The following is a 27,607-nucleotide window of genomic DNA, read 5'->3' as shown; positions in this document are numbered from 1 at the left end:
GGAAGAAGCTCTGTAACTTGAAGAAACAAATTCACTCAATATACTGTAGTTATAGCCTTCTGACCCCAGATACTTTCATAAAACATCCCCACGAGTATTGCTGACACCTCTAAAGTCTGAAGTCTAACCTCTTGTGGAACAGCTATATATACACACCGTTCAAAATTTTGGGGTCACTTGGAAATGTCCTTGTTTTTGAAAGAAAATCTACTTTTTTTGCATTAAAATAACATCAAATTGATCAGAAATACAGTGTAAACATTGTTAATGTTGTAAATGACTATTGTAGCTGGAAACAGATGATTTGTAATGGAATATCTACACAGGCGTAAAGAGGCCCGTTATCAGCAACCATCAGTCTTGTGTTCAATGGCACGTTGTGTTTGCTGATCCAAGTTTATCATTTTAAAAGGCTAATTGATCATTAGAAAACCCTTTTGCAATTATGTTATCACAGCTGAAAACCGTTGTGCTGATTAAAGAAGCAATAAAACTGGCCTTCTTTAGACTAGTTGAGTATCTGGAGCATCAGTAATTGTGGGTTCGATTACAGGCTCAAAATGGACAGAAACAAAGAACTTTCTTCTGAAACTCGTCAGTCTATTCTTGTTCTGAGAAATGAAGGCTATTCCATGCGAGAAATTGCCAAGAAACTGAAGATCTCGTACAACGCTGTGTACTACTCCCTTCACAGAACAGCGCAAACTGGCTCTAACCAGAATAGAAAGAGGAGTGGGAGGCCCCGGTGCACAACTGAGCAAGAGGACAAATACATTAGAGTGTCTAGTTTGAGAAACAGACGCCTCACAGGTCCTCAACTGGCAGCATCATTAAATAGTAGCCAAAACACATCAGTCTCACCATCAACAGTGAAGAGGCGACTCCGGGATGCTGGCCTTCTAGGCAGAGTTGCAAAGAAAAAGCCATATCTCAGACTAGCCAATAAAAAGAAAAGATCAAGATGGGCAAAAGAACACAGACACTGGACAGAGGAAGATTGGAAAAAAGTGTTATGGACAGACGAATCTAAGTTTGAGGTGTTCAGATCACAAAGAAGAACATTTGTGAGACGCAGACCAAATGAAAAGATGCTGGAGGAGTGCTTGACGCCATCTGTCAAGCATGCTGGAGGCAATGTGATGTCTGGGAGTGCTTTGCTGCTGGTAAAGTGGGAGATTTGTACAGGGCAAAAGGGATCTTGAAGAAGGAAGGCTATCACTCCATTTTGCAATGCCATGCCATACCCTGTGGACGGCACTTGATTGGAGCCAATTTCCTCCTACAACAGGACAATGACCCAAAGCACAGCTCCAAACTATGCAAGAACTATTTAGGGAAGAAGCAGTCAGCTGGTATTCTGTCTATAATGGAGTGGCCAGCACAGTCACCAGATCTCAACCCTATTGAGCTATTGTGGGAGCAGCTTGACCGTATGGTACATAAGAAGTGCCCATCAAGCCAATCCAACTTGTGGGAGGTGCTTCAGGAAGCATGGGGTGAAATCTCTTCAGATTACCTCAACACATTGACAACTACAATGCCAAAGGTCTGCAAGGCTGTAATTGCTGCAAATGAAGGATTCTTTGATGAAAGCAAAGTTTGAAGGACACAATTATTATTTAAATTAAATTTCATTATTTCTCAATGACTCAATCAATATTGTCAATGACTATATTTCCAATTCATTTAGCTATAGTTCCTATTCAAACTCATGTCATGTATGTTTTCATGGAAAACAAGGACATTTCTAAGTGACCCCAAACTTTTGAATGGTAGTGGGTATATATATATATATATATATATATATATATATAAACACATTAAGATAAACCTAGATGGACAGTTCAAGGGGTTTTCTTTAGACCCTGTTTGAACTGAGCATATAAGACAGTGAAATCAATAAGAATGTAAATAACAGGAAACACATAGCAAAATTCAATTTTACAGGATGGCAGCAGTAATAAAAGCAAATTTAATAGCAATCGGAATATGAAAAGACCCCATGTTTGGCTGACTGGGCAATTGCATACATGTTTTAGTTGCCAACAGTTCCTGATAGCAAGATGTATCAGTATTTGAAATTAATAACAATGTTTCCTGTTTTTGTTTCATTGCACATCCAAGTATCTTCTATTGTTGGGAAAATGTAGAATTCTTCTTTCATTATAGCACAAAGTCAGGGACAGGCATTGACACTAAGTGGGCGGGTGGGTGGATGGCTTAACTGCAGTGTAGAGAGAGGCACACAGCTGAGACAGGGAACACTGTGAAAGCTGTTTTGGGGTTAACTGTTTTCTACTGAAACATAAAATTGTATTAACATACTGAAACTGTGGCACTCACTGCATGGTTTTTATCCAAGTATGGAAAGCCCAGCAAAAGAAAAAAAAAATTATAATAAAAATCCTACCTTAACGAAGTGCAATGTTTCATCAGTGCCTTCTAAGACAAATGTGGTCACTGATATGCAGTGTGTACTTTTTAAAGTTACGTGGTCTAATTCATCTGGAAGATTCTAGTGAGAAGTATTCTCCCGCCAAAGATGAAGGCTTATGGGCGCAGTACATCATTTCTAAGCCATGCTTGTAACTAATTAGCAGTAACTAGTTTTATCCGACTAGGTGCAAATTGCAAATCTATAATTTATAGGCAAATCAGGCTTCTTAGCTCTACTTGGCCATGATATTGATTGAATTGGAGTAAGTGTTGAACAGAGGTCCCTTAAATCTTCATTATGTTCCACCACACAATTATTCTTTAAGACGTGAGGCAGCAACCTATTAGTCATAATGTGAGTACAGTTTGCAGTCTCGCTCTCCAAGGGAGAGATGTGGCTTCTAGTGCAGCGAGCCTTTCAGAGAAAATATATGAATCAAGTTCACTGACAAGGGTAATAAAATGAATTAAATTACTTTCTGTGTGTGTGTGAGAGAGAGAGAGAGAGAGAGAGAGAGAGAGAGAGAGAGAGAGAGAGAGAGAGCGTCCTTTCCGGTTGTAATCCTATTGGGTCTTTGGTATAAATAATTATTGGTTGTGTAAGAGAATTTGAGGGGCAATACAAAGCTTCCATGCTATAATTATGGGATACGACACAGAAAAACGACTGTTGATTACATTTCTAGAACTGAAACAAAAACGTTTAATTTGAAGATTTTTTACATCAGCCCTGGTCCAAATTAAATTTGCCTCCTATTTGTCACAAAAGAAGAAATATACGGTATGTATGCAGTGTGTAATATTAAAGATATAACCTGCAAACCATGACCACGATCCTAGTAACATAATGTAACAGTTCAAATTCTTCAAATCGCTGAAAATAAGGCTAGCTAAATGGTTAATTATAGTTCATACTTTGATTAACCTTTGTGTTATGTTTTGTAGGGACCTCCAAATACAAATAAATGGTTAAACAATTTATTGAGATTATGCCCTACCGATTTAAACATTTATAGAATATGTTTCGGAGTTGCTTCTATTTGTTGACTCATATATTGACTGTGGTCCTCTTAAAGCTCTCTGGTAGAGCTTTCTTTGTAAGATTAAGTCTATTGGGAATAAACCTAGTAAAGAAAATGGGTATTTGAGAGCAGGTCACATAAAGTTAAACCTAAACCTGCTTGGCAAGAAGTAAGCCTGCTAGTATCAGTTATCTCCTTGTGTGTGTGAGATGATAGCAAATCAGGCCACTCACCAAAAGTGTACTCTATTTTTTTGAAGTCTCAGAGATGAAAAAGAGCAGAATATAGTTCTAAAGATACCTTAAAAAGACACCGCTGTCAATCAAAAATGTGGATTACGGTGTTGTATCCACTTATGCTAGAGTTCCTTTCTTTTTCTGAGAAAAGCGATAACTGCAGCCTGAAGGTAATTGCAGTCACTATCCTCTCTCCATCGAGAAATGAATAAGAAAGTAGCAGGTATTCCGCACCCCTATTCTGCTGACTTTGAAAAATAAAGCCGAAGAGTCTTATATAAAAAAAAAGATTGTCATTTGACGTACCGAGGCTAGTACAGGTTAATATAATCCGTTCCCACAAGTAGCATATCATTGCTTGTAAAATCACTGGTGTTTTAACCCCGTCAACCTCTTTGGGTATTTCTGCAAACCGTATCCTGACCTCGTACTTATCTGCACTTAATCATGGTGACGGGAGTGTCACAGTTTGGGGAGATATATGAACTGTAAATGAACAAAGTGGTTCCTCTGCTTATAACCTGCTTGCAAATTGAAAGCTAAAAAACAAAATACATTGATAGTGGCATATTAGTTTTCTTTCTCAATATGTGAATAAGAACCCTGTGTTGAATACTTAAAGTTAAAATGGAGTATATTTTTGGTGGGTATAAGCCACTTAACATGGAATAAGCCAGTATTTTGTATTTTTCAGGAAAGCTTACGCTAGCTGTGGGATTAAAACCGTTCCGCTCACAAAAATTCACATTTATTTCAAAAGTGGCCAAGCCGTACTTATGTGTAATGAGTCAGAATAGCTTTGTATCACCTTGAGGCAACTCAGATTGTCAATGACGCAACAAATGTTGATAAAATGTGACTCGGCCTTAACAGGGACAGTCTCGGAAGTACAGGACTAGTTATCTGTTCTGTGTGTGACATCATGTAGTAAGAAAACGGTACAGACTTGAAATAGTTATCTGAAAGAATGTCTGGTGAACTGAATTGTGGCAGCAAGAGCAAAGGCTTCTGGGTAAGGGTTGGGGGGTGTATACTTACTGTCCTCCACCATCACCTCCCCCTCAACCCATTTGTCAAAGAGTAGAGTAGTACTTGTGGTGTTAATCTATAGTTCTGAAAGCAAAATGTTAAGATGGCTTGCCCAGCATTGGTTTTTTTTTCCTTCTAAATGCATGCATAGATTATTTTTTTTTTCTACTTTTTCAAAATCACTTTTACAAAGTCAGCATTGCTTCTGTTCTGTCCCAAACCTACACTTCCTAATGTGACATCCGTCTGTGAGGCACTGTGCGATGCCCGCCTAATGCACAGCATCAGAATAGATCCTGTCTTTTTCTCCTCCTTATTGTTCAAGAAAAGTTCAAGCACAAACTCTGAACAAAACAGATTACGTAATTTATGTATTCAAAAACTTTCAAACCACAAAGCAGTCCTCAATCTTCCCCCTCCCCAACCTTCGAATCTTGCTTAAATGGTAACAACTTTTTTCCTTTTTCATTTAATTCATTGCTACCACCGATGAATCACTTTTAATAACATTTCAATCTCATTTAATCCTGCCTTGTTAACAGAACATACATATGCTTCTTACAGTGCAGAGCTGCAAATAAAAAATGAGTGACAAACTTTATTTTGTCTCAAGTGTTCTGGTGGTCGACCTTGATATTTAACCTTCATTATAATTTAAATTAAATGTTGTAACTTAACTGAAAAAGTGATTAAATGGCTTTTTTTTTCTTGGCAGTTGTTAATAATGTCTTTTGTGCTTGAGTGGTAATTTGAAATGGGAATTATAAACTTCATGTTTTATTCAAAAATATGTTGATTTAATCTAATTATTTAAAATGTTTTTTCTGTGTTTATTCTTACGGTCTGTTTTACTTAATTTTGTTGATTTAAAAAATAGCAGGTACCAATAAGCAGTGAAGGCTTTGTATTTTAATTGTGTTTAAAGATCAAGTGTGAGGGTTCAGTAAACTGTAGTGTTGCACCTCACCAGTTGTTGGTCCAATTGATTGAGTAATGTGGCAGTAATCTGGCCTGTAATTGTACTTTTAAAGGGTCACATCCTAAGAGGTTTTTAAGCTTATGAGCTCATTTCAGACTACTGCAACTGCCAGCTTGCATTAAGTGCAGTAGGAGGGTTGTCCTCCAGGCTGCTGTCCATCTGATATTGATCATTACTGTCTTAAGTTACAGCAAACGATAGATGCTCTTGCAGCTAGTATTTTTCCAGCAGTTTAGGTCAACTTTTCATTTAAAAACTTTTCTGGTCCTGTAGAAATCGATGAAAAGAAAAACAATGTGCACATTCTTTCTGTATATATATATATATATATATATATATTTGTGAATAGTTATAGAAACTACAGTTAACTTTTATTGCATTAACAATGTTTAGGTTGGCAATTCTCTTGCAAATTTAACTTTCAATAAAGGCTTCATTTTTAAAACTATTAGACCTTTCTGTACTTGATTTAAACAGGCTTAATTAAGTAGCCCCTCATCTAGTTTTATATTAACATTACTTTCGTGAGGAGATACAATCTTAAGTGAGATTAAATGTACTATTAAACAATAAATAACCTTCTATTTAACACCTGGGTACTCATCAGAAAGTTTTGTGGTAGACAAATTACATTTCTAATTAGAGACAAAGCCCTGGAAAGAACCAAGTTGCACTTGCCTGTGGGGGTGGAGTAGTTCATCAGTATCGACCATTGATTATCTTTACTTTAGTTGAGTATATGTATGCAAATTTGTATTGGGACTGTGGACAGTGAAACCCGTAAAAAACTTGAATTATCATTATTATTATTGTAGGGGCATCCATTACTTACCCCTGACTGTTCAAATCAGACATGTACATTTCTTTCCCTGCTAAATATATTACAGATTCTTGCTTTTAAACAGATTTGCTGATCTGCAATCTGCCATGTGTAAATCTAGTTTGTTTCTGGATTATTAAGGGAGGTAAATGTGTATTTTTACCTACAGAAGAACTCTAATGGTATTCATTCCTTTAGAATGTAGCTCAGCTTAAGTCTTCACACTTGTTACGCATGGAAATTGCAGATTTAACCCTCAGTCACTGCCAAAAGTAAACAGTTTTAGATTTTACCAGTTGTTTTTCCCACTGTGGCCCTGCTGAATCTCAGACCGTCTCCCTGAGCAGGGAATTAAACACGATGTAGAGTTGATTTACCTTGCTATATCATAGTACTCCCCTGTGCAATAGGTAAAGGGTGGGATGAGTCCAATTAGAACCTCTATGAATATACCATCCATTAGGAATGTCTTTATATTTCTCCCATGTATAGGATAGCAACCATAGGTCAGTTTCAAAGAGCGAATAGAGCACTTGTTTATATAGTGATCTATCATATGGCATTCTACATTATGAGAATGATTTATTATGTTTAGTTTGTTTCTTAGAGGTGTGTGCCTTCAAACCCAGTGATTCTTCAACACCCCCAACTTTTGTTTTTAATACTGACTAATGAGCAATAAAGTAAAGTATGCATACACGCTATGTTTGTATTGCACTTAGAAACATATGACAGCTGTGGACTTAGACTTTATTTGCTATAAAGAACATTATGCAACTCATTAAGCTAATGAATCATCTTTCCTTGACAACTCTCAAGGTGCAAAAGAAGTGAATGCCAGTGGCAAGACCTTTACAGTGAAGAGCACCCTACAGCTTCTGGTTGATCGCAATGATGATGGAGTGGCTTACACCTGCAGAGTGGACCACATTTCCCTGAACTCATCACCGCAGCAAGCCACTCAGTTCGTGGAGGTTCATTGTAAGTCCCACTGTCTCCCATTGTCCTTGAAGATGCATTATTCGGAGTGTGTCAGGTGCTCAGATGCATTACACTAGAACCCCTTATTTTGTTCCAGTTATATGTTGCGCCTGTTTTGTTTTTAAGTGTTACAGTCAATGTCATCTACAAAGACATCATAATAAGAACCTCAACATTTAAAACAATTACAGTGTTATTTGGAAAAGGGGAACATAAGAAGTGGATTTAAAAAGAAAACATTTCCAAATCCTCATTTGCCTTGACTTTTTTCAAAAGTTTAGATAACATGAATCATTAACATCATTGAATCATTAATGAAATTAACTTTCTGCACCTTTCAGTCTATAAATAAAGCCATTTGGAAATAGCACTCATAATTTTGAACACCGTTTGAAATCTTTTTTTTTTTAAATCACTTTGCCACCAACGTTTCCTCTTGTCCTTCTTGAAAAGCAGACAGTCAATGTCACATTCCACACAATTCAAAACCAAGCACAAAAACATGTTCTTTTTTTTTTTTTTTCTTTTTGCAGGTCTGGAGGGGAAAATGTCCTTTATATAAAAAAGTATCTGATTAATGTTTTTAGCCATAATGTTTTTCTACAATAAAATGTGAGTTTGATATATCAGTGTGCAATTCATTCCTTTATTTTATACACAGTGTGCCCAACATATCAAAATGTATCGGGTGTTATATTTAAAATTAGGACAAAACAACCCTTTCAGCTCTAGCAGTCATGGGATAGAATTCATGCTGGCAACTGTGCAAACTGCTCCTGTGACTCAGCACTGAGATATGACTAGAGAAAATTATTAAATTCATTTGAGAAGGGATGGCTTCTCCATTAAACAAAAGTTAGATTAGAAAAATACAATAAAATAATAATATTTCAGATGAATGCATAGAGAGGTAAAAGTGAAATAACATAGATCAAATGTATGATTACAACTGGAATGAAAAATATTAAGCATTTACCATTCAAATAATAAGTTTCAAGTCTGTTTCTATTGTAAAATGAGGAAGAATCTCCCATAACAGTAAGAAAGCACTGGATTTTGAACATTTATCAGATTTATTAAAGTTGCCAAGTGAGAGTAAATCAGTTTATTTAGCAAATTAAAGAAAGCCCTGGTATGTATTGTATTGCCATGCTACATACTCTGGCCATGTGGTTATTTGTTTTAATTTAAAGTGTTCCTGGTTTCTGTGGTACCAAACTACAAAATTATGTTTTCTGTACTTTGAAGTTAATTTCAAAACAGTCCAACAAACCAGATGAAATGGTCACAACATGAATAAGAGTCTTTTATATTAATTATATTATTGTATGTGTACAAGCCTCAATGCATAGTTTATATTTGTTTCATATGCATGCCCACACATTTTAACCTTCTCTTTTACTTTCACAGATGCCCCCCTTGTGGAGATCACACACTCTCTAATTTTTCCACAAGAAGGTCAATATTTAAAACTGGAATGTGTATCCAAAGGAAATCCTAGGTAAGTTTTAATGAGGCTCAGTTTTGCTTCATTTCAACACAGGAATAGCACTGACTGCATTTGATTGCACAGCTATAGCATAATTCCATCTAAAAATTGAAATTCTTCACTTTTCTCAGACAATCCAGAAGTGTCACACAACTTACATTGCCTTAAGCTCTGTAAACCACATGTAAACCCTGCATTTCACATTCAAATGTGAATGACCTAACCCATGTCTTTATAAGAGACCTGGGCATGTATTGTGGTGGGTTCCAAGATGGGAGAAAACGGAGATGTCACATGACAACCATGAATTTCATGATGTCATTGTCTTATGTCACTGTTCCTTGTGCATGGAAACCAGCCTTTCTCACCCCCCCCCCCCCCGTGATATGTTTACTTTGCATAACAACTTGGTCTTTTTGCTTCATTTGCACAAGGTCAGGTTAATGGCTCTTCCTTTCCGTGCAGAACAAATGCACCCTAAGTAAACCCTGAGAAATTTTGATCACGATTGCATACTCAAGAAGGGCTCAAGAAAACAAAACACATGATCACAACAACACTAATGACAAGTAATCAAGACAATGCAAGTCTTTCCACGTACAGCAGGCCAAAGTTAAATTGCATTGTGATAACCTTCTTTCTCGACTTCAGTGCTTCTGCTTGCTTTTTTGGGTGTGATCCTTTAACGATACAACCACATTCCCTAAGAATGTGGCAAGGCAATACCAGTGCAATGCTGTAGATCAAACTGACATTTGCATAAAATATGTGGAGCTAATAAGAATTTTACTAGGATATAGAATGTATAAATCTAAACATGATTGAAAAAGCAAAATTAAATTAAAAAATCACTTGTTTCGAATGTGTATTATTTCTTATTCAGCCCTATATCACTTGACCATAGAAAAATAAACAAGGTATATTTAATTTACATTGCTGAAAAAGGCATGGACCGAAACATGAAAAAGAATAAGATTTTGTAATTGGGTAGCTGATGTTTAAGAATCAAAGCCAGTCCTTGCTTACAATACTCTACAGTATGTCTGCTTTCAAAAGAATATAGGAAAATATGAAAGAAAAGATGTGCGTATTATTTTGTCAGATTTATAGATTAAAAAGTAATAATATGTGTAAATCGGTAGGGCTTCACAATTGTTAATCAAGTTCCAGCATTTAAAGTTCCCTTGTCAACGCTGCTGTTAATAAATAAATAAATAAATAAATCATAACTTAGTATTTAAAAGGATTTTATGATGTCATATAATTATAGAGACACAGTAATCCATGACATTTAACAACCACTTTGACCTTTCTCCAGAAGTTTGCTTGAATACATTAGATGACATTTCCCTCTCTAATTATTGAAAAGAAGTTGAACTGAAAAGTTTTATTGAAAAGTTTAATGAATGACAGGATAATGTGCTAAGTTCTATTGTACTTTGAGAAAAAGTATTTAAATTTGCTTAGATTTTTACTATAGATATTTGAATGAATATCAAATAAGATTAAATAATTTCCCAGAAAATACATTAGTGAAATTAAACCTCTAAAATTTAAATTGCTATAAAAATAAAAACCTCAGGGGGTAGAAAAAAAAACAAACAAACAATGCAGTTATGGTCACAGGCAGGTTGCATTTTGAAATCTATATGTTGTTTTTAATTTCAGTTTCTCAAACCACCTAACACCTAACACACCTTACTATTGTCAGCTACTGCTGTTTAGAAATGAAGACCCAAAACAATCTTCTGAAACTGTCAAGAATATATATATATATATATATATATATATATATATATATATATATATATATATATATATATATTAAAGCTCTGGTAAAAGAAAAATAACAAAATGGAAATAATGCAGATTTCACAATCATTCTGCTTGGAAAGAGATGTCTTTGTACCCTATTGACTTTCTGTGTGTATTATTATGTATTTTTTTGTGGTGTATACATTAGAATAGAATCAATGGCTGATGAAGGAAGCAGCAGTTTGCGGTTTGAAGCCTGTGTTTGTGACAATACTAATTGTCAGTGTTCATATTGGCCAGTTACTCTTTTTCACTTGTCTCTTTATATTTCTCAGCTATATTATTTATTAAAAACAATGTTCTATTTTTATGAAAAAAAAAGACTTTTAAAGTAGTCATCATTTTATTCTTTATTTTATAATACTACTAATACAAATAATTTAGACTTGATTTGCTTTAACTTCTGCTTTAAACAGTTTGGCGAAGCATGATAGATACAGGTCTCCGTACCCATTGGGAATAAATATATTTTTTAAATAAGTGGCAGAAGTGTTTGATCCTTATTTTTTTGTCCTTTAGCAAACTTGATCCCTTTCATGTCCAAGGGATACATTGTAAATATATTTTAGTATTTATTCTATATGTTGAAAAAATATAGGAGAAATTAACCTCACCGTATGGTTTCAGCCTATAAACTACATATATGGATTACAGACAAAAATATATTAGTAATCCATCTCATGCATTTTAAATGTACATGGAAAGGGCCAATTTTGTCATATGAGAAATATAAGGATCACCCTTTTCTACCACATATTAAAAATATATGCTTGTTCCATATGTGGAATCAATTTCACACTATGTGGTTTAATCTCATCCACTTTTCCCTTTTATGCTCAGTTTGATGCCGAACAGCACCTAAAATTAATTTCCAGCTGGACCTTGAAACTTTTCAAACTTTGCATGAAACTGATTGGATGGCTCCCTACACTGGGACCTTTTCATTTTTTTAATTGAAACTTTTGCTGTTCTGTTTTCCACAGTCCCGACCCTGTGCTTTGGACAAAAGATGGACAAGACTTGCCTGACCTTGACAGAATGATCGTCGACGGTAGGGAGCTAACGATTACATCACTAAACAAGACAGACAACGGGACGTACCGCTGTGAAGCCAGCAACAACCTTGGGAAGAGCAGTGCAGAGTACAATTTGTATGTGTATGGTGAGTATTTGCATTGAAATATGGGAATAAAAGAGCAGACACAAGCAAGCGGAGTTTGTGCAATCTTCAGTGTTACGCTGTTTATAATTCTGGCAATCAAAATCAGAAGTTTATTTAAGCAATCCCAGAGGTCTCTGTCTGCATCTGAAACAGCATGATAATACACTCCATGCAGCTACCCTCTTATGTGCTTAAAAAGGAAAAAAAACTGTTTTTCTCCTGCGAATCTCTGTTAATACTTACTTACTTGGTTCTTAAAAAGCACTTCTCCTACTTTTCTGATTCTGTTCAACGGCAGGTCGGGATATTTCTCAGCAAACAACAAACAAACAAAAAACAAACTAAATAAATAGATACACACATGTATACATAAAAAAACAGACTGCCTATGCTTTATAATGTTGACCTTTTGCCACAACTTTGAACTGCCAGTGTTTGTTAGTCAGCTAAGGAAATTAATTAACTAATGCACTTACATGTGTCATCACAAACCATTCACATGTGTTCTTATCGCTTTTGTGTGGATTGACTGACAGAAAATTGTCATGTGCACTCCAGTGAGGTGTCAGATTCAGTGACACTCAATAGCTTGCAGGCCAGTGGGTTCATAATCCAACTTACAATAAAAGCCTCAATACCAATTTACTTATTCTGTATATGTTGTTGTTGTTGTTATTATTATTATTATTATTATTATTATTATTATTATTATTATTATTATTATTATTATTATTAATAATAATAATAATAATAATAATAATAATAATAATAATTTAGTGTGTAAATTATTTCCTGTATTCTTCTTAATTTCTAGTAATCAAAGTTCAATTTGCTAGCCTTAAAAATAGAAGCAGGGAAAAACTGCTAGTGCTTTTAGGGTTGATATGAACAGGGAGCAAACTTAGGTCAATGGGTGGATGATAGCCCAAGCAAGTGGAGTTTTTATCCAGGGATCAGCCAATATCATAGCAGTTGCTTCGTTATGCTGTACCCCGTCTGGAAATGTTATATTTATTCAATCCTGAGTGCCATGGGAAGGATGCCAAGATTAAATTAGTTCTGGCAGTCTTCTTTGATTTTACCAATGGGCCTTTGAAAACCTTCCCTAAACCCCTTAGTATATTTTATCATGTTCCACCTCTTGCGATTTCCATCCAGTGGAGGTCTATGGGATTTGAAAAGAGCCTTACAGTAATTTAGCCCCCCAGCATCTCCAAGCAGTTCATATCAACTTGCTTACCTTTTTACCTCGGTGGCTAAATACCTCAAGTGTGTATTTTTTTTTTTTTAAAGAAACACACAGACAAAAAGTGCAAAGAATGCAGTATATAGTGCTACTGCATGAAACATTACCAGGCAGAAAGACAAGTTAATCCATGAACAGCAGGAGAACATTAAAAGAAAGAGTCTCGGTGTCAGTGAAAACAGATTGTGAGACATCCTGCACGGACTGCGTCAAAGGCAATAAACGTACGAAAGCTGAATATTAGAAATGGGTATGGATTAAGTAACTTTCAGGAACAAAAGAGCCTACATGTGGAGAGTTTCTTGTTTGTTGGCTTTTGGTTTTTTTTGGGGGAGGGGTTTTATTCAAGTGACACTTTGGCAGGATTCGCCAAAGATTTGACTGATTTACAATGAAATGTCTGAAGGAAAAAAGGCTACAGAGAGCAACATGTTAATTTCATTACTGCTAGGATTAAGATACTCTGGCCCAATGTTGGTATAGGATTTACCCATGTCCATGTTTTACCAATTTTGCAAAATCAGGCCCCATGGATTATTTTTCCACTTCTCTGTATATATTACATAGTTATAATACGGTATTCAGGCACTATTGAAAAACTACAACCTCAAATTCCATGTTTATTGAGAAATATATGTCTTCACCATCACCATCACCCCATATCGATCCACTGCTAGATGAAGGCCTCCCCAAGATGTTTCCACTTGCTTCCATCTTCTCTCTCTCTCTCTCTCTCTCTCTCTCTCTTTCTCTCTCTCTTTATATATACAGCTCCATAAAAAAAAAAATTCAGAGCTGTATATGTATAAAGAGTTACATTTATTTGAATCATGATTGAAATGCAATAACTTCATATCGAGTTGGATAATAATATATACACAGTGTACTCTATATTTCACATTCAGTAATATAAACACCTGTCTGTATCTAGTTGCAGAACTCTTCTGTGTGCTTGTAATTATGAAGTACTAATGCTAATCAATGATATTATAACGCCGAGAACAGGTTAATGATATGTATTATATATATATATATATATATATATATATATATATATATATATATATACACACTCTACATATTTTATGCAGAGACCTATAGGGAAGAAAATACATATTTATAGACTGCATTCATTGGTGCTCGGATCCAACTGGTGTAAATGCAGGTTAGAGAATGAAGAAGAGCCTCATTAGCAGTGACAGCGATTCTTGTGAAATACATTTTGCTCCTGTGAACTGATATTCATCAAGAGCAAAGGATTCAGGATGATCTTATTGACTGAGCTTGGCTCTCCTATGAACCTAATTTGCTAATGACACGAGTGCTGAAAGCAATAAATGTCAGCTGAAGTTCGTAGCTTGCTATTTATCACCATTTTCAATTTTAATTCTAATTTATTAAATGTATCTGTGGAAGGCACGCATTAGAGTCTGAAGATACATGATAAAACATATATCTGAGACCATAAAAAATGATAAATAGCCACATTGAGTTAAACACAGACTTTCAGACTCATCTATAAAATCACACATTGTAAATGACTCTAATGTGAGCAAGCAGCATGTGCCCATTTGGCTTGGATATTACCTGTACAATTTCTGTTAAAAGGACTGTGGGGGACAGTCTCCCATAGCCATTGCAGATACTTGAGATACTATATATATATATTTTATAATCCCCTTATGATAAAACAACAGTAACAATAACAACATAATTAATAAATATTTGGTCTCCCTTGAGAAAGCGTGACAGTGGTCTTCCTGCTTAAATATATCGAGTTAAATATTATGCACTTTTAAAACCTTTTGAAATGGACTATAATTTCTCCTGCCTGCGTTCGATTTTGACTCCCCTTTTAACTCCCAAGTTCATCGCGGGTCATATCCTGACTTGGCACATTAAAGTTTGGAAACTTTTAAACAATGTGTGTTTAAAAGAGAACTGTCCACAGAGAACAAAGAGACACAGTCCATCATGTCAGCTCTTATCAGTGATAGATATTCCTCTGTGAGGCTCAGAGGGAATGAGGGAAGAGCTTCACAAAACCATGTATGTTACTGAGAATAGATTTCAAACTTTAAAAAATCAACCAAAAAGTGCTTTGTTGACTTCCTTGGAATGTAGGAGTTTAAATGTACTAAAAATATGCTTATTGCATCTGTGAATTTACAAAATCTATAGATTACAGTTGGGTAGAGTATCTGAGATTCCAGATCCCTTTCATACAAAGACTGTTCACATCCTCCTTCTCATTCTCAAATATTGCAGCAATGTTTCTGCAGAATTCCATAATCTGAAGGGAAGAAAAAGGTATTTACATTGCTTAACAACTCGTATAAATGTATTGTTCTTGGTCCAGTTATGTATGAATGATCTTCAGAGGGGTTAAAATAATAAACTACAGATATTTGGAGAATATAAAGAGGCAGATGTATGGATATGGATAACACCAGACTTGATGACTACTGCGGTTCCTGATAACTGCAAGTACCTTACCTTTTCCTTTTCAAAAGCAAATGTCAGTCTTTTTTTTTTTGTAACAAATGCCTTAAGATATTTAATTAGCGCTTAAATCCAGGTATGCTTTAAAACCCCCAGCAGTTTCTCCTCATATTCGGAAATGTCAGCCCTCATGTAAGAGCAACAGTAACACAAAAGCATTAAATGATGTTGATGGTATAGATCTGACAACTCTCCGGTGCAAAGGTAATTAGGTGCCACGAGGAAAGAGTATATCCGCTTGAATTCATTACTGTCATTGCCAGCGCACAACCTGTTCATTGTATTCATCACTGAATTGAAACCTCTTTGTATCCAAAAATAATCTAAATCCTTTTTGAAGGGGTGTTCCAATCAGCCTCCTTTGCATAAACATATGTATACTTTTTAAGAGGTCGATTGGTTCTTTTGAGTAAACACTTTGTATTGTATAGCTGAGATAGCACCAGTGCCATTTTCTTACTTGTATCCCACTTAGAATTAGTTTCAAATAATGTGCAATGGTCTTGAAACCATATATTTCATTTTTGTTTCACCCCTGCACATTTAATTCCAGGTTTTACCCTTCTAACCATTTTTTTTTCTCTCTCTCTGTAAGAAATAGAATTGTAGAATTTAATACTTGTATTAATTTAAATATGACTAGAACAAATCACTTCATTTAGTTCACCACAAAGACCAACGCAGGCTATCATTATCAGTTAATTGGCTTGTTTTTCATTGGAAAAGATACAAGGTTGTAATGGTCCTGTCTTTTTGACTTCCAAACACCACTGGTATCCCTGGTGTCTGTAATAGAACCTCTGTCATCTTTATCAGACTAGTCTTGTGAACTATGATTTCTGTTATCTCTCATGGCTCAACATTGTTTTCTAGCCTTTTTATCTCAGCTATAAATTCTGCTAAACTTAATGCATTTAGAAAAGGGGAGTGCATTTATTAAGGTTTCTGCCTCCACACAATGAAAGCAGAGAATAGTCTCCCTTCCTTACAAAACAAAATAATCTATTTTCTCCTTTTTCTCTGTTCCTGCCAGATAGTGAAAAACAAATTAGGTCATTTCGTTGCATAGTGTAAATGATATGCAAATATCATTTCTGACATATCCTGTTTGTTCTTTGCTTTCACAGTTTTGTGTCCATATTTTCTTAATGCATCATATAGGGTGACACCAGCTTTATAAAATTCACATTTTAAATTGGAGTCGAATGTTTATTGTGGGTGGGGACGACACCGTCAATAAGATCCACACTGTTTGTATCTCATGTCTTGATTTAAATATCAAGGCTAATTGGTCACAAATGTATTTCACAGGACAACATTCTTGCCGTTGTCAAGTCACTGTGTATCCAATATACAGTAAATGCCATGAAAACCACTTAAGTAATTTTAGGACAGGACTACAATGCAATGCAAAGCCCAGGAAAATACAAACAACACAATATGCAATATTATCGGAAGTAATCTATCACTTCTAAAGCTAATCCCATAGCCCGCTTGAGAAGAACTGGAATGGTGAATTGTGAAAAGATTATAGAGACCAGTGTTTCTTTCTGAACTAAGTAATACTGTGCTGTTTGAAGAATGGCAAAGTCTTCCTTTGGCCAATTTTGTTTTCATAAAAGGAGATAACAGCAGCCAAGGGTTGGTCTACACACTATTAAATACATTTTACCAGCTACAACGTTGGGTAATGTAATGTGCACAAATGACACAGTGCACGTTTTTATCTTGTCATAGCTATATTTATGTGCCTGTAGGGACCATTGTAATTACTATTGCATTTAGAATAGGCCACCCTTTAGATATTTAAAAGCAAGGGTCTATTTTAAGGCTGTATGCACATCAGTTCATCTGTCCTTTTTCCTTTGAATTCAGCCTTGCGGGAGATGCCTGTGAAATCATAAGTATTCTAAGCATAAAGAAACTAAGTATCATGCACAGCCACAGTATTGCCTCATCCTAACTATAGGAATAAGAATCTAAAGAAATGAATGTGCTAATTTGTGCAATTTTATGTGTAAGGTCATTTATTACGACCCAGGCTTGTGGATCCCACTGGATTTTTCTTCCTTTTTTCTCTACTTGTTATGTGTCTCTCCTATTCATCTTTTGGTACAGCTGGGAAAATCATTCTTACATACAGCACATTGTTAGACATTGTCCAATAAGGCTATTTACAGTTCATACATTTATGTGTATGCATGACTTTTTGCACTGCCGTGAATTTATGTTTCTGAATGCGGAATGTGTATGCATGCTTATGTTTTTGTTCCACAGTGAACTTTTTTGGTGGTGGTTGTTATTGTTCTTTTTTTTTTCTTGTTCTTTATTTGTGGATCGATTTATTTACTTTGCTTTTGGTTTTGTCAGAATTCTTTTTTTTTTTTTTTTTTGTCTTGATGAGTTTCCTTTTTTTGTTCGCTTGTTTGTTTGTTTTTTGTTTCTGTTTCATTCACCAGATTTCCCCACCACTATGCTTCCATGTTCAACAACCCCCACCCAAACCACTACAACAGCCACCAGCACAGTACTCTTAGCAAAGAGTGCCTTCACATCAGCAGCCACGAGCATCGTCAGAGGTACGGTATTGTTGCAAAGTTGTGCATATTTGTATTTACTAAATACTATACTCCCTTGGAAAAGCACAGGTAGATTGCTTAATGTAGTTGTTCCATCCCTAGATGTGCTATTTTATACATGCTAATTGTAATTTTAAGAAAATCTATCTCCAAGCCAGATTTTAAGCTTGCCATGAAACTCACTGAATTCTTATTCCTATATTTCTTGATGAGGATTTTTTTTATTTAATCAACAAAACAATACTTCTTGCATCTACAATAGTCAGTCTTGAAACAGAGATAGGAGTCTAAACTTGAATCCAAAGCTGGTAGTTTGGCGTAGTAAATTTGAAAACAACAGTGGTCAGAAGACAACTTATATGTTTATGATCAGTAAAAGCCTAACAATGGCTGGGTTAATTCATGCTTTGAATCTACACTGCAACATTTTGTAATATACGAACCAAGTAACCAAATTAACACCTAGCACCAATATGAAGTATACATTCACAGATCATTTTTGAAATATTACAAGCAATGTCTTTTTTTTGGTTGTTTTCTGTGAAGTGGTTACTCAAAATAAGCTCTCTTGGGGGGATTAATGGAAATGGAAATCATTGCTACATACTCAAAAGCTTAAAAGACAAATACATGCATCTATTATCTAAATGGAGTAAATGCACGGAGACCGAGAGCTGGTGTTTAGCTAAAAGAAGGCGGAGAACAGTCACTCAGACGGGGATTATGGACATTCACTGTATTAGGTTTAGAGTTGGAGTACAGAATAGTACTTGGTCATACACTACATTTATGTGAGGTTTAAATGTAAACTACTGCAGTAAATAATTTACCTGGAAAAATATCTGAAGAGAGATATTCAATTAAAAATAACTGCATCTTGTGCACTGTATAGACAAAATGCACTTCCAAAAATAAAAAATAAAAAAGATTCAATTTGGCATTTCTTCACCTCAGACATTAATATTATGATTAATATTATATTTCTTAATTGACACTAACCGCTACTCAACACTGCTCTATCAAACCCTTCTCTTTTGCAATTTGATATTTTATTACAGTATTCTCTCAGGAATGTGTCTGAGGAATAATTTGTCATAATCAACTTATGTGTGGGAATTTCAGGTTCTCTTGAACTTCTTACATTAACCCCTTGATAATTTCCCCCTTTGGTTCACTGCTAATATTGTTGGGTGTTTTCACCATTCGTTGCAATACATTTTCAGAGGGATAAATTGTCTGGGGATGGCATCATGTACTACTCGTAGCAAATCAAAACATTCTAGCACCTTCTTTTTCCATGGGATAACACTTACAGTCTTATGTATTTCAGATCCAGTTAACGTTTGGTGTTATAGCTGGAAATGCTCTTTTTCAATGTTTCTTTTCAGTGGGGATAACTGTAGCAAAACACCCTTTCAATGTAATTTATCAACTTTGATGCATAGCTTTTGTGTTATCAGGACAGCCAGGGGGCAGGGAGCTTATTTGATTTGTGTGATAATTTTCAATCAATTGATTTTTCTGATTTTTCCCCTTGTACCTTAAATGTGTGAATCCTAAAACTACCAGAGCCTTGAAATAAGAAGAGATGACCAGTTTTGAAGTCTGATACATGGTGTCACATTGAAAAACATAGATGATTGTTCAATAATTAGGTAGTATTTCGTTTTTTTAATTGTTTCCCACTTTACAATCCCATTTTTAATTGGCAGTTTCTGAACTCAGCTCACCCCTTGAGTGGCCACAAATGTCATTGAATTCTGGCCAACCAAATGTTCTGTAGTCATCTCCCACCCAAAGCTACACAGCTGTGCCTTTTTCAATTGTTAAATATAATTCTTCAGAGATAATTCATGTCATTTGTTTGGATATAAAGTGTTGCAGCTGCCATTCATACAGTGTTGACTCGTTGATAGTTGATATGAATGTGATAAATAAAAGGCTATTTATTATGCCTTTAATTGCACTGTATTATTATTGCACTTTGTATTGCTCTTATATTTTGTAAGTCACCCAGACAAGGGTGTCTGCTAAGAAATAAATAATAATAATAATAATAATAATAATAATAATAATAATAATAATAATAATAATAATAATAATAATAATAAATAAAAGGCTAGTAATGTGTTATAATGGAAATTATCAAAGCTGCAAAAACAATAGCACCAAACTATATATATAAATATATAAAGTATATCATATCATGTTTGCTTGTACACTGTTCAATTCATATTGTACTTAAATATGTTACACTCGATTTCTGTGGGCAGTAAGATTTTATTTTAGGCTTTACAATTTCTTGGGTCATATTTATCTGTTTGGGTTTTATTATAATGTGTACTTAACACATCTGGTCGCCACGGAGACCCCTTACATATTATTATTGCTCCTGCTCACACCCTGTAAAATGTTTTTAATAACCATTACAAATTAACAACAATATACCCATCCTCCCAACCAGCATGGTAAACCTAGAGAAAGCATTATTGTAATAACATAATTCGTTGGATAGTTACCAAGGAAGCTGTTTTCAATCATCTCCTTGTCTTTGACTGCCATGGTCAATGGATAAATATCCATATTCACTACATTCAAAGTGATCCCTGGCTTACAAATTAATACATTTGATCATATCTGCAAACTTGCATCTGTCACTTGCCTGAGAGATTTTCTTTTAAACACAGATTAATTGCATTTTAACTACAATAGTATCATTGCTTGAGGAGCTTAGAGTTTTGAATTATGCTTTCACCAAGAAACCAGGCAGTTCAAAGTACTGTATTTTATAATATTGGTATAACAATGTTCGAGAGGCTTTGACATGAACAATATGCTCGATTTGGACTCTTAGAGTTTAAAATCATCATAATGTAAAGCATTGTTATATCAGATATCTATCTTAGGTTCCCTTCAAGATTAAGTGCAGTTTTCGTATTAGATACATCAGTGACCTGTTTGTGATTTCAAAATCTAGTCATGTTTAGATCTTTCCTCAAATGTTCACATGATTATGAATTGATGACCAAGGTATCAGCTCATTTCATTAGACCAATAATGTGCAATTTCAGCATTTTACTTGTTTCCATGTGATAATGTAGAATAAGTTGTTATTGTTTGCTCTGTTTTAATCTGCTGATAATAAGTACCTATTTTTTAGAAAATGTACAGGAATTCCAATTCAATGCTAGACTGCTCAAGCATAGGTGTTGACTAAGCAGAAATTCACAATCCAATGCACACCCATTAATTCAATTTAGTGTGGCTCTTATTTGAAGAAAAAGTTTCAATTTGCAAAACCCTCACTTCCCACATAATTGAATATGAAAAACTAAATTAACCAGTTCATACGGACTCTTATATATTGAAACATGCCTACTCTATTAAATATGGCAGTGTTTTGCAGCAAGCCTGTATATATCATTTGGTATATTACAAGCCATCTATAGTACACATGTTGTGATGATTTTGATTGGAAAGGAACTAGGTACACTCTTCTGCAAACTTTCTAAAACTTGTGATTGTACAGAAATTACCCTCATTAGACACGATTTCTTGTATAATTGCCTTATACCTTATTATTTTTAATGAATGTAAATCGAATAATTCAGCTTGATGAGGTACTTTTGTACGTAGGTATTTATAACAAAGAGAGTTTTCGGTTACACAATGTATAAATTGCATAATGTGCCAATTTGTTTTGACTCCTGGGGTCATGTGAATGTAGCAGAGGGAATTATTTGTCACAGATGAATATGGAGAAGCTGCCGTTGTTTTCCTGGATACACTGCTGAATTCTGCAGCTGAATTTGAGTGAGTCATACAGGAGAATATTGATTAAACAATTCCCATTTTTTGGAGGCTTACAGGAAGCATATGGTTTATTTTTTCTCCCAATTAAAAATATTATGATAATTTAACATTAAAAAACGTGCTGCTGTGTTTTCCTTAATACTTAATTGGGAGTCCATGAGCTTTTAACGTGACATTCTGTGGCTTTCATGCTTTAAGGGATCATACCATGACTGTTTGTTCTATCTACAGCTACTGACTCTAGACCTCTTTTAACTTGCAGCCCAATACAGACTCCAAGACTAATTTCTCTGCTTTTATCAGTGGTCACCCATGCACATTGCCCTACTTGTGTTGATGCATAATTCCACAGTAAAGTTTTGTAGGGGGCACCCAGTGTCAGTAGAGCTCTGTTACTGGTAAAGCCATTGAAAGCCTTTTTATGGCTTGCAAATTAGATACAGCCTTATAAAACTGAAAGGTTGAATAAAGTACAAAGGTTCCTTAGCATTTTCAAATATTTATGACTCACTTTTCATAATCAGTACTTGTACATGTTAGACCTTTCCTGATTGAACTTGGAGAACAATTTTCTCTTAAGGAACAGTGATTGGTTATGCTTAACTGCACATGCTCTGCAAGAAACCATATATTCTGGCATATTTTATTGCCACCAGTACTGCTAGAGAAAAAATAATAATAATTAAAAAGTTCCAGCCCAAGGATGTACGTACTCCTTGGCTTACAGTGCCTGGCTGCCAAATAGTTGCAAAACTGCTGACTAAAGTATATTTAAAAACATATTCTCCATATTCTCTTTAAAGACCTAATTAGGTATTTTTCTAATCAAATTTTCTGTAAATGAAGGAAGCTTGGGGAATGTCCTTTAGTATAAAAAATTGTAAAAAAAATAAAAATAAAACCTTTCCCTTTGAAGTTCATGTCAAAGAAGCCGTCCATGATGCAGCCTTAGACTAATGAATCAACATCATACTGCATTTGCTAAATTTCCTCATCCTGAAAAAAAAGTAAAAAAAGAATGACAAGCAGTAGAGTAGTGGATTAAATATAACATTTTTTTTTTTTCTGGAGGCATGGAGAGTAAAAGGATTTCACTCTTGCTGATCAATCAGTAAGTGGAGATTTGAACCTCTGGAGAAGTACATTGCCTATAGCATGGGGTAATCCATCTTCTGCCTTTTGTTCAACTAACTCTTATTAAGTATTGTGCAGCTTTTTAATATTTTCCCCTGATTAGATAGGACACACTCCGTTGACATCTGGTTCAGATGCGTTTTATAAAGATATCGACTTCGAAGCAATTGTTTCGGCTCGAGAACTGGTATGATGAAATTTGAAACAAAAATAAATGTATATATATATATATATATATATATATATATATATATATATATATATACACTCACCTAAAGGATTATTAGGAACATCTGTTCAATTTCTCATTAATGCAATTATCTAAACAACCAATCACATGGCAGTTGCTTCAATGCATTTAGGGGTGTGGTCCTGGTCAAGACAATCTCCTGAACTCCAAACTGAATGTCTGAATGGGAAAGAAAGGTGATTTAAGCAATTTTGAGCGTGGCATGGTTGTTGGTGCCAGACGGGCCGGTCTGAGTATTTCACAATCTGCTCAGATACTGGGATTTTCACGCACAACCATTTCTAGGGTTTACAAAGAATGGTGTGAAAAGGGAAAAACATCCAGTATGCGGCAGTCCTGTGGGCGAAAATGCCTTGTTGATGCTAGAGGTCAGAGGAGAATGGGCCGACTGATTCAAGCTGATAGAAGAGCAACTTTGACTGAAATAACCACTCGTTACAACTGAGGTATGCAGCAAAGCATTTGTGAAGCCACAACATGTACAACCTTGAGGCGGATGGGCTACAACAGCAGAAAACCCCACCGGGTACCACTCATCTCCACTACAAATAGGAAAAAGAGGCTACAATTTGCACAAGCTCACCAAAATTGGACAGTTGAAGACTGGAAAAATGTTGCCTGGTCTGATGAGTCTCGATTTCTGTTGAAGTCTGTTGGAGTCAGAATTTGGCATAAACAGAATGAGAACATGGATCCATCATGCCTTGTTACCACTGTGCAGGCTGGTGGTGGTGGTGTAATGGTGTGGGGGATGTTTTCTTGGCACACTTTAGGCCCCTTAGTGCCAATTGGGCATCGTTTAAATGCCACAGCCTACCTGAGCATTGTTTCTGACCATGTCCATCCCTTTATGACCACCATTTACCCATCCTCTGATTGCTACTTCCAGCAGGATAATGCACCATGTCACAAAGGTCGAATCATTTCAAATTGGTTTCTTGAACATGACAATGAGTTCACTGTACTAAACTGGCCCCCACAGTCACCAGATCTCAACCCAATAGAGCATCTTTGGGATGTGGTGGAACGGGAGCTTCGTGCCCTGGATGTGCATCCCACAAATCTCCATCAACTGCAAGATGCTATCCTATCAATATGTGCCAACATTTCTAAAGAATGCTTTCAGCACCTTGTTGAATCAATGCCACGTAGAATTAAGGCAGTTCTGAAGGCGAAAGGGGGTCAAACACAGTATTAGTATGGTGTTCCTAATAATCCTTTAGGTGAGTGTATATATATATATATATATATATATATATATATATATATATATATATATATGAGGTTTAGTTATGTTAAATAAATTATTTACTTTTAATATGATAAATTCAATATTTCAATGTGGTTATGTGTAATACTAAAGCATATTCCATTTTCCCATTGAAACATACTTTTCCCAGTAAAAATATAATTATCTCATGCTTTGCTTTTGTAACACTACAGTGAAGGTCACAGTGGAAAAGATCAGGTACAGTACAGTCTTGTCTGACCGAAAGGTATTCAGTTTGGATACCAAAGCACAGGGATGTGGTAATAGAGGATGCTATCATAGTCAACCTTCAAAGCAAAAGAATAATATCAGCTGTCCAAATTTGGGAGGATATATAATAGGTATTTACCCCTCGTGCTTTGAAATAAAACAGCCATCAATACCACAGCCTCTCTCTGTAAGCCTAACAGCATTTAAATAATGCCAGTCGAAACCAACATTTCCTTCTGAGATTCTCATATTTAAATTGCTTTACACAGTGGCGAAGAACTTACTGTCAAAACTGTACAAACCTACCTCTTTTTTTCCTAAGCATAGCCAATATAAATATCAGCTCATGCTTTTCCCATGAGCTGAAGTAGAGCACACATAGAAACTAACCTATAGTTTTCTTGAAGCGCTGTTCCACGAAGGGACAACACTGCAGTTTGCATGGCGTAGAGACATCTGTAAGGAATGTGAGTGCCTCGAAGTCTTAGGTGAAGTAATGCCTACTGTTAGCTAAGTTACGACTGTTCATTTCACCTGTGGTAATCCACATAGACAAATGGGCTATATAACTAAATTCCTCTGGAAGCTAATGAAGCCTCATGCCCTTTCAGCTGATGAATTAATCTTATTTTAAAAAGGATAATTTATGGTCAAATAAAATATGCCCTTATGGTCTGTCCATGACGTGGATAGATAATGAAGTGTCTCTGGGTTTCATCTTTAAATTCTTGGGAATATTGAATCGAAAATTAACGTATCCCTTACTTTCTCTTGGCAGTTCACTTCATATGCACAGGATATTTTAGTACTAGGTATATACATATCCCTGAAATTGATTACAGGCTTTTGCATTTACATAGATTGGTAATTCTGTTGTCCAGTAACCAGTGTTTAAATGATCCCTCGCACAACTTGCATTAAGCAATGTGTGAATAAATCAGAAAATGTATGCAGTTATAAACGCCTTTCACACTTGGTGCCGGGCTACGCGATATAGGTTAAATTATGTATAGAAAGCAGGCTAGCACAATAAAGTATCTTGCAGTTCTCATTTGGCTCTACCCAAAGGATGAAACTTTAATGTTTCATTAATTTAATGTTTCTAATTCTTGAGTCCAAGCTTAAATTTTATTTTTCTTCCAGAACAGCAAATGTGTGTCAGATTTACATTGCGGTCAGAGTAAGCTTTTTCCTTACTTGTATATCCGAAGCGCAAAATAGGACTTAACCTGGATGCTTAAATAGTTGAAGTAATTCACAGTTTCCTGATTTGTCCTGTAGCAGGTACCCACTGTGTGTCTTGCATGATGTGTCTTGATTGTTATTTGCTCTGCTTGCAGAAACACTGTGTCCGAAGCAGCTTCTGTAAAGGTGCCTTAGACATGATAAGCATTTCTCCATGCCCTAGAATGAAATTTGAAGCATTTTTATTATAGAGACACCAAAAACCAAAACTCTAAGGAGGGATGGGTGAGAAGGTGAGGAAAATATTGCTCCCTGTCCTGGTCTTTGATCCTTGGGTTGCTGATAGCTTTCCCTTTCAAAAATGATAATGATCTCCTCTTTGAAATGACACTACATATAACGCTATTGAAGGTAGTTCAAAGGTGAAATGGCTGCCCTGTGCATCCATGTTTTATGAGGAGAGCAGTGTATCTGAGAAGAGGTACCTGATCATTTGGTTGGATTTGTTCATCAAACATGTGGGTTCCCCCATTGTAAGTAACAATCAAGCAGGAATTAAATGTTTAAAAGCAAGAATGACACACAATATATATAATTAATATATGTTAAATATATTAAACCTATTTAATATGGGCACAGGAACCTGGGAGATATTCAGTGAAGGCAGAAAAACAAAACCTACCCCATTTAAGGTGTGGTCATGTTCGCATTTAATAGCAGTTTTAGCACCTTCTGCTCTAAAGTGGGCAGATCCGGAGCAGAGCATTGTCATTATGGGCAGAGAAGGCCGGTTGTTAAAAGCATGTGAACTATTTGTCATGTGATGTTCTTTTTCTCCGTGATGTTGTTCCCTTCATCTTCTCTTATTGCTTGTACTGCCTGCAGCCATGACAACATCCAAAGAATTACCAGGCCCTGCAAAAGGTAAATATGTTTGACCTTTTCTGACACAAGAGATCATCACAGAGGACGTAGATAAGGCACTGGTTAAGACACCTCATAGCCTCTTCACAGCATGAGTAATGCCATTCTTGCATGACATATGCCAGTCTGCTCAACAAGCATTGCTGCCCTATTCAGTGCTTATTTTATTGATTTGTTTATTTATTTTAGTAAATGTAACTGAGTTGACTCAGTGAGCATTAAAGGTGTTAAATGGGATATTTAGGCCTTTGGATTTGCAAAGAGCCAGGATTTTAAGACTATATTACCAAAAGTAATGGGACAAACCACCCTCCGTTGGTGTTGAATTGTACCCGTCTAAACTGAGATGTTGTATTTTTGTTGGATTGTTAGCTTGTTTGGTATGAGGGGCACCATGATGTTTTGGACAAGGATGTAATGCTACCATCAAAGGGATTTTGTAGTAAAGGTTTATCTTTACTACATGATAATGCACCTTATCATTAAGCTGGGAGTGTAGTATCCCATTGAACAACAGTGAGTCCT

The 27,607-nt window shown here is 35.5% G+C and overlaps 1 protein-coding gene across 3 annotated transcripts in view; it reads left to right on the top strand.

The window, feature by feature from the left end:
• The window catches only part of LOC136746953 (cell adhesion molecule 2), a 584,452-nt gene that overhangs the window by 534,714 nt on the left and 22,131 nt on the right, over window positions 1-27,607 (top strand). The window contains exons 6-9 of one of the 3 annotated variants that reach the window (XM_066699859.1): window positions 7,342-7,503; window positions 8,914-9,004; window positions 11,791-11,969; window positions 18,177-18,296. In XM_066699859.1, coding sequence (XP_066555956.1) covers window positions 7,342-7,503; window positions 8,914-9,004; window positions 11,791-11,969; window positions 18,177-18,296 — 552 coding nt within the window. Of the gene's footprint in view, window positions 1-7,341; window positions 7,504-8,913; window positions 9,005-11,790; window positions 11,970-18,176; window positions 18,297-27,043; window positions 27,083-27,607 lie in introns of all 3 variants that reach the window. The other 2 variants (XM_066699860.1, XM_066699862.1) reach the window with 2 other exon arrangements.

This window comes from Amia ocellicauda, chromosome 3 (genome assembly GCF_036373705.1).
Source record: "Amia ocellicauda isolate fAmiCal2 chromosome 3, fAmiCal2.hap1, whole genome shotgun sequence".
Classification (NCBI taxonomy): domain Eukaryota; kingdom Metazoa; phylum Chordata; class Actinopteri; order Amiiformes; family Amiidae; genus Amia; species Amia ocellicauda.
The sequence above is the reverse complement of the archived record's forward strand: the minus strand, read 5'-3'. Positions and strand labels throughout refer to the sequence as shown.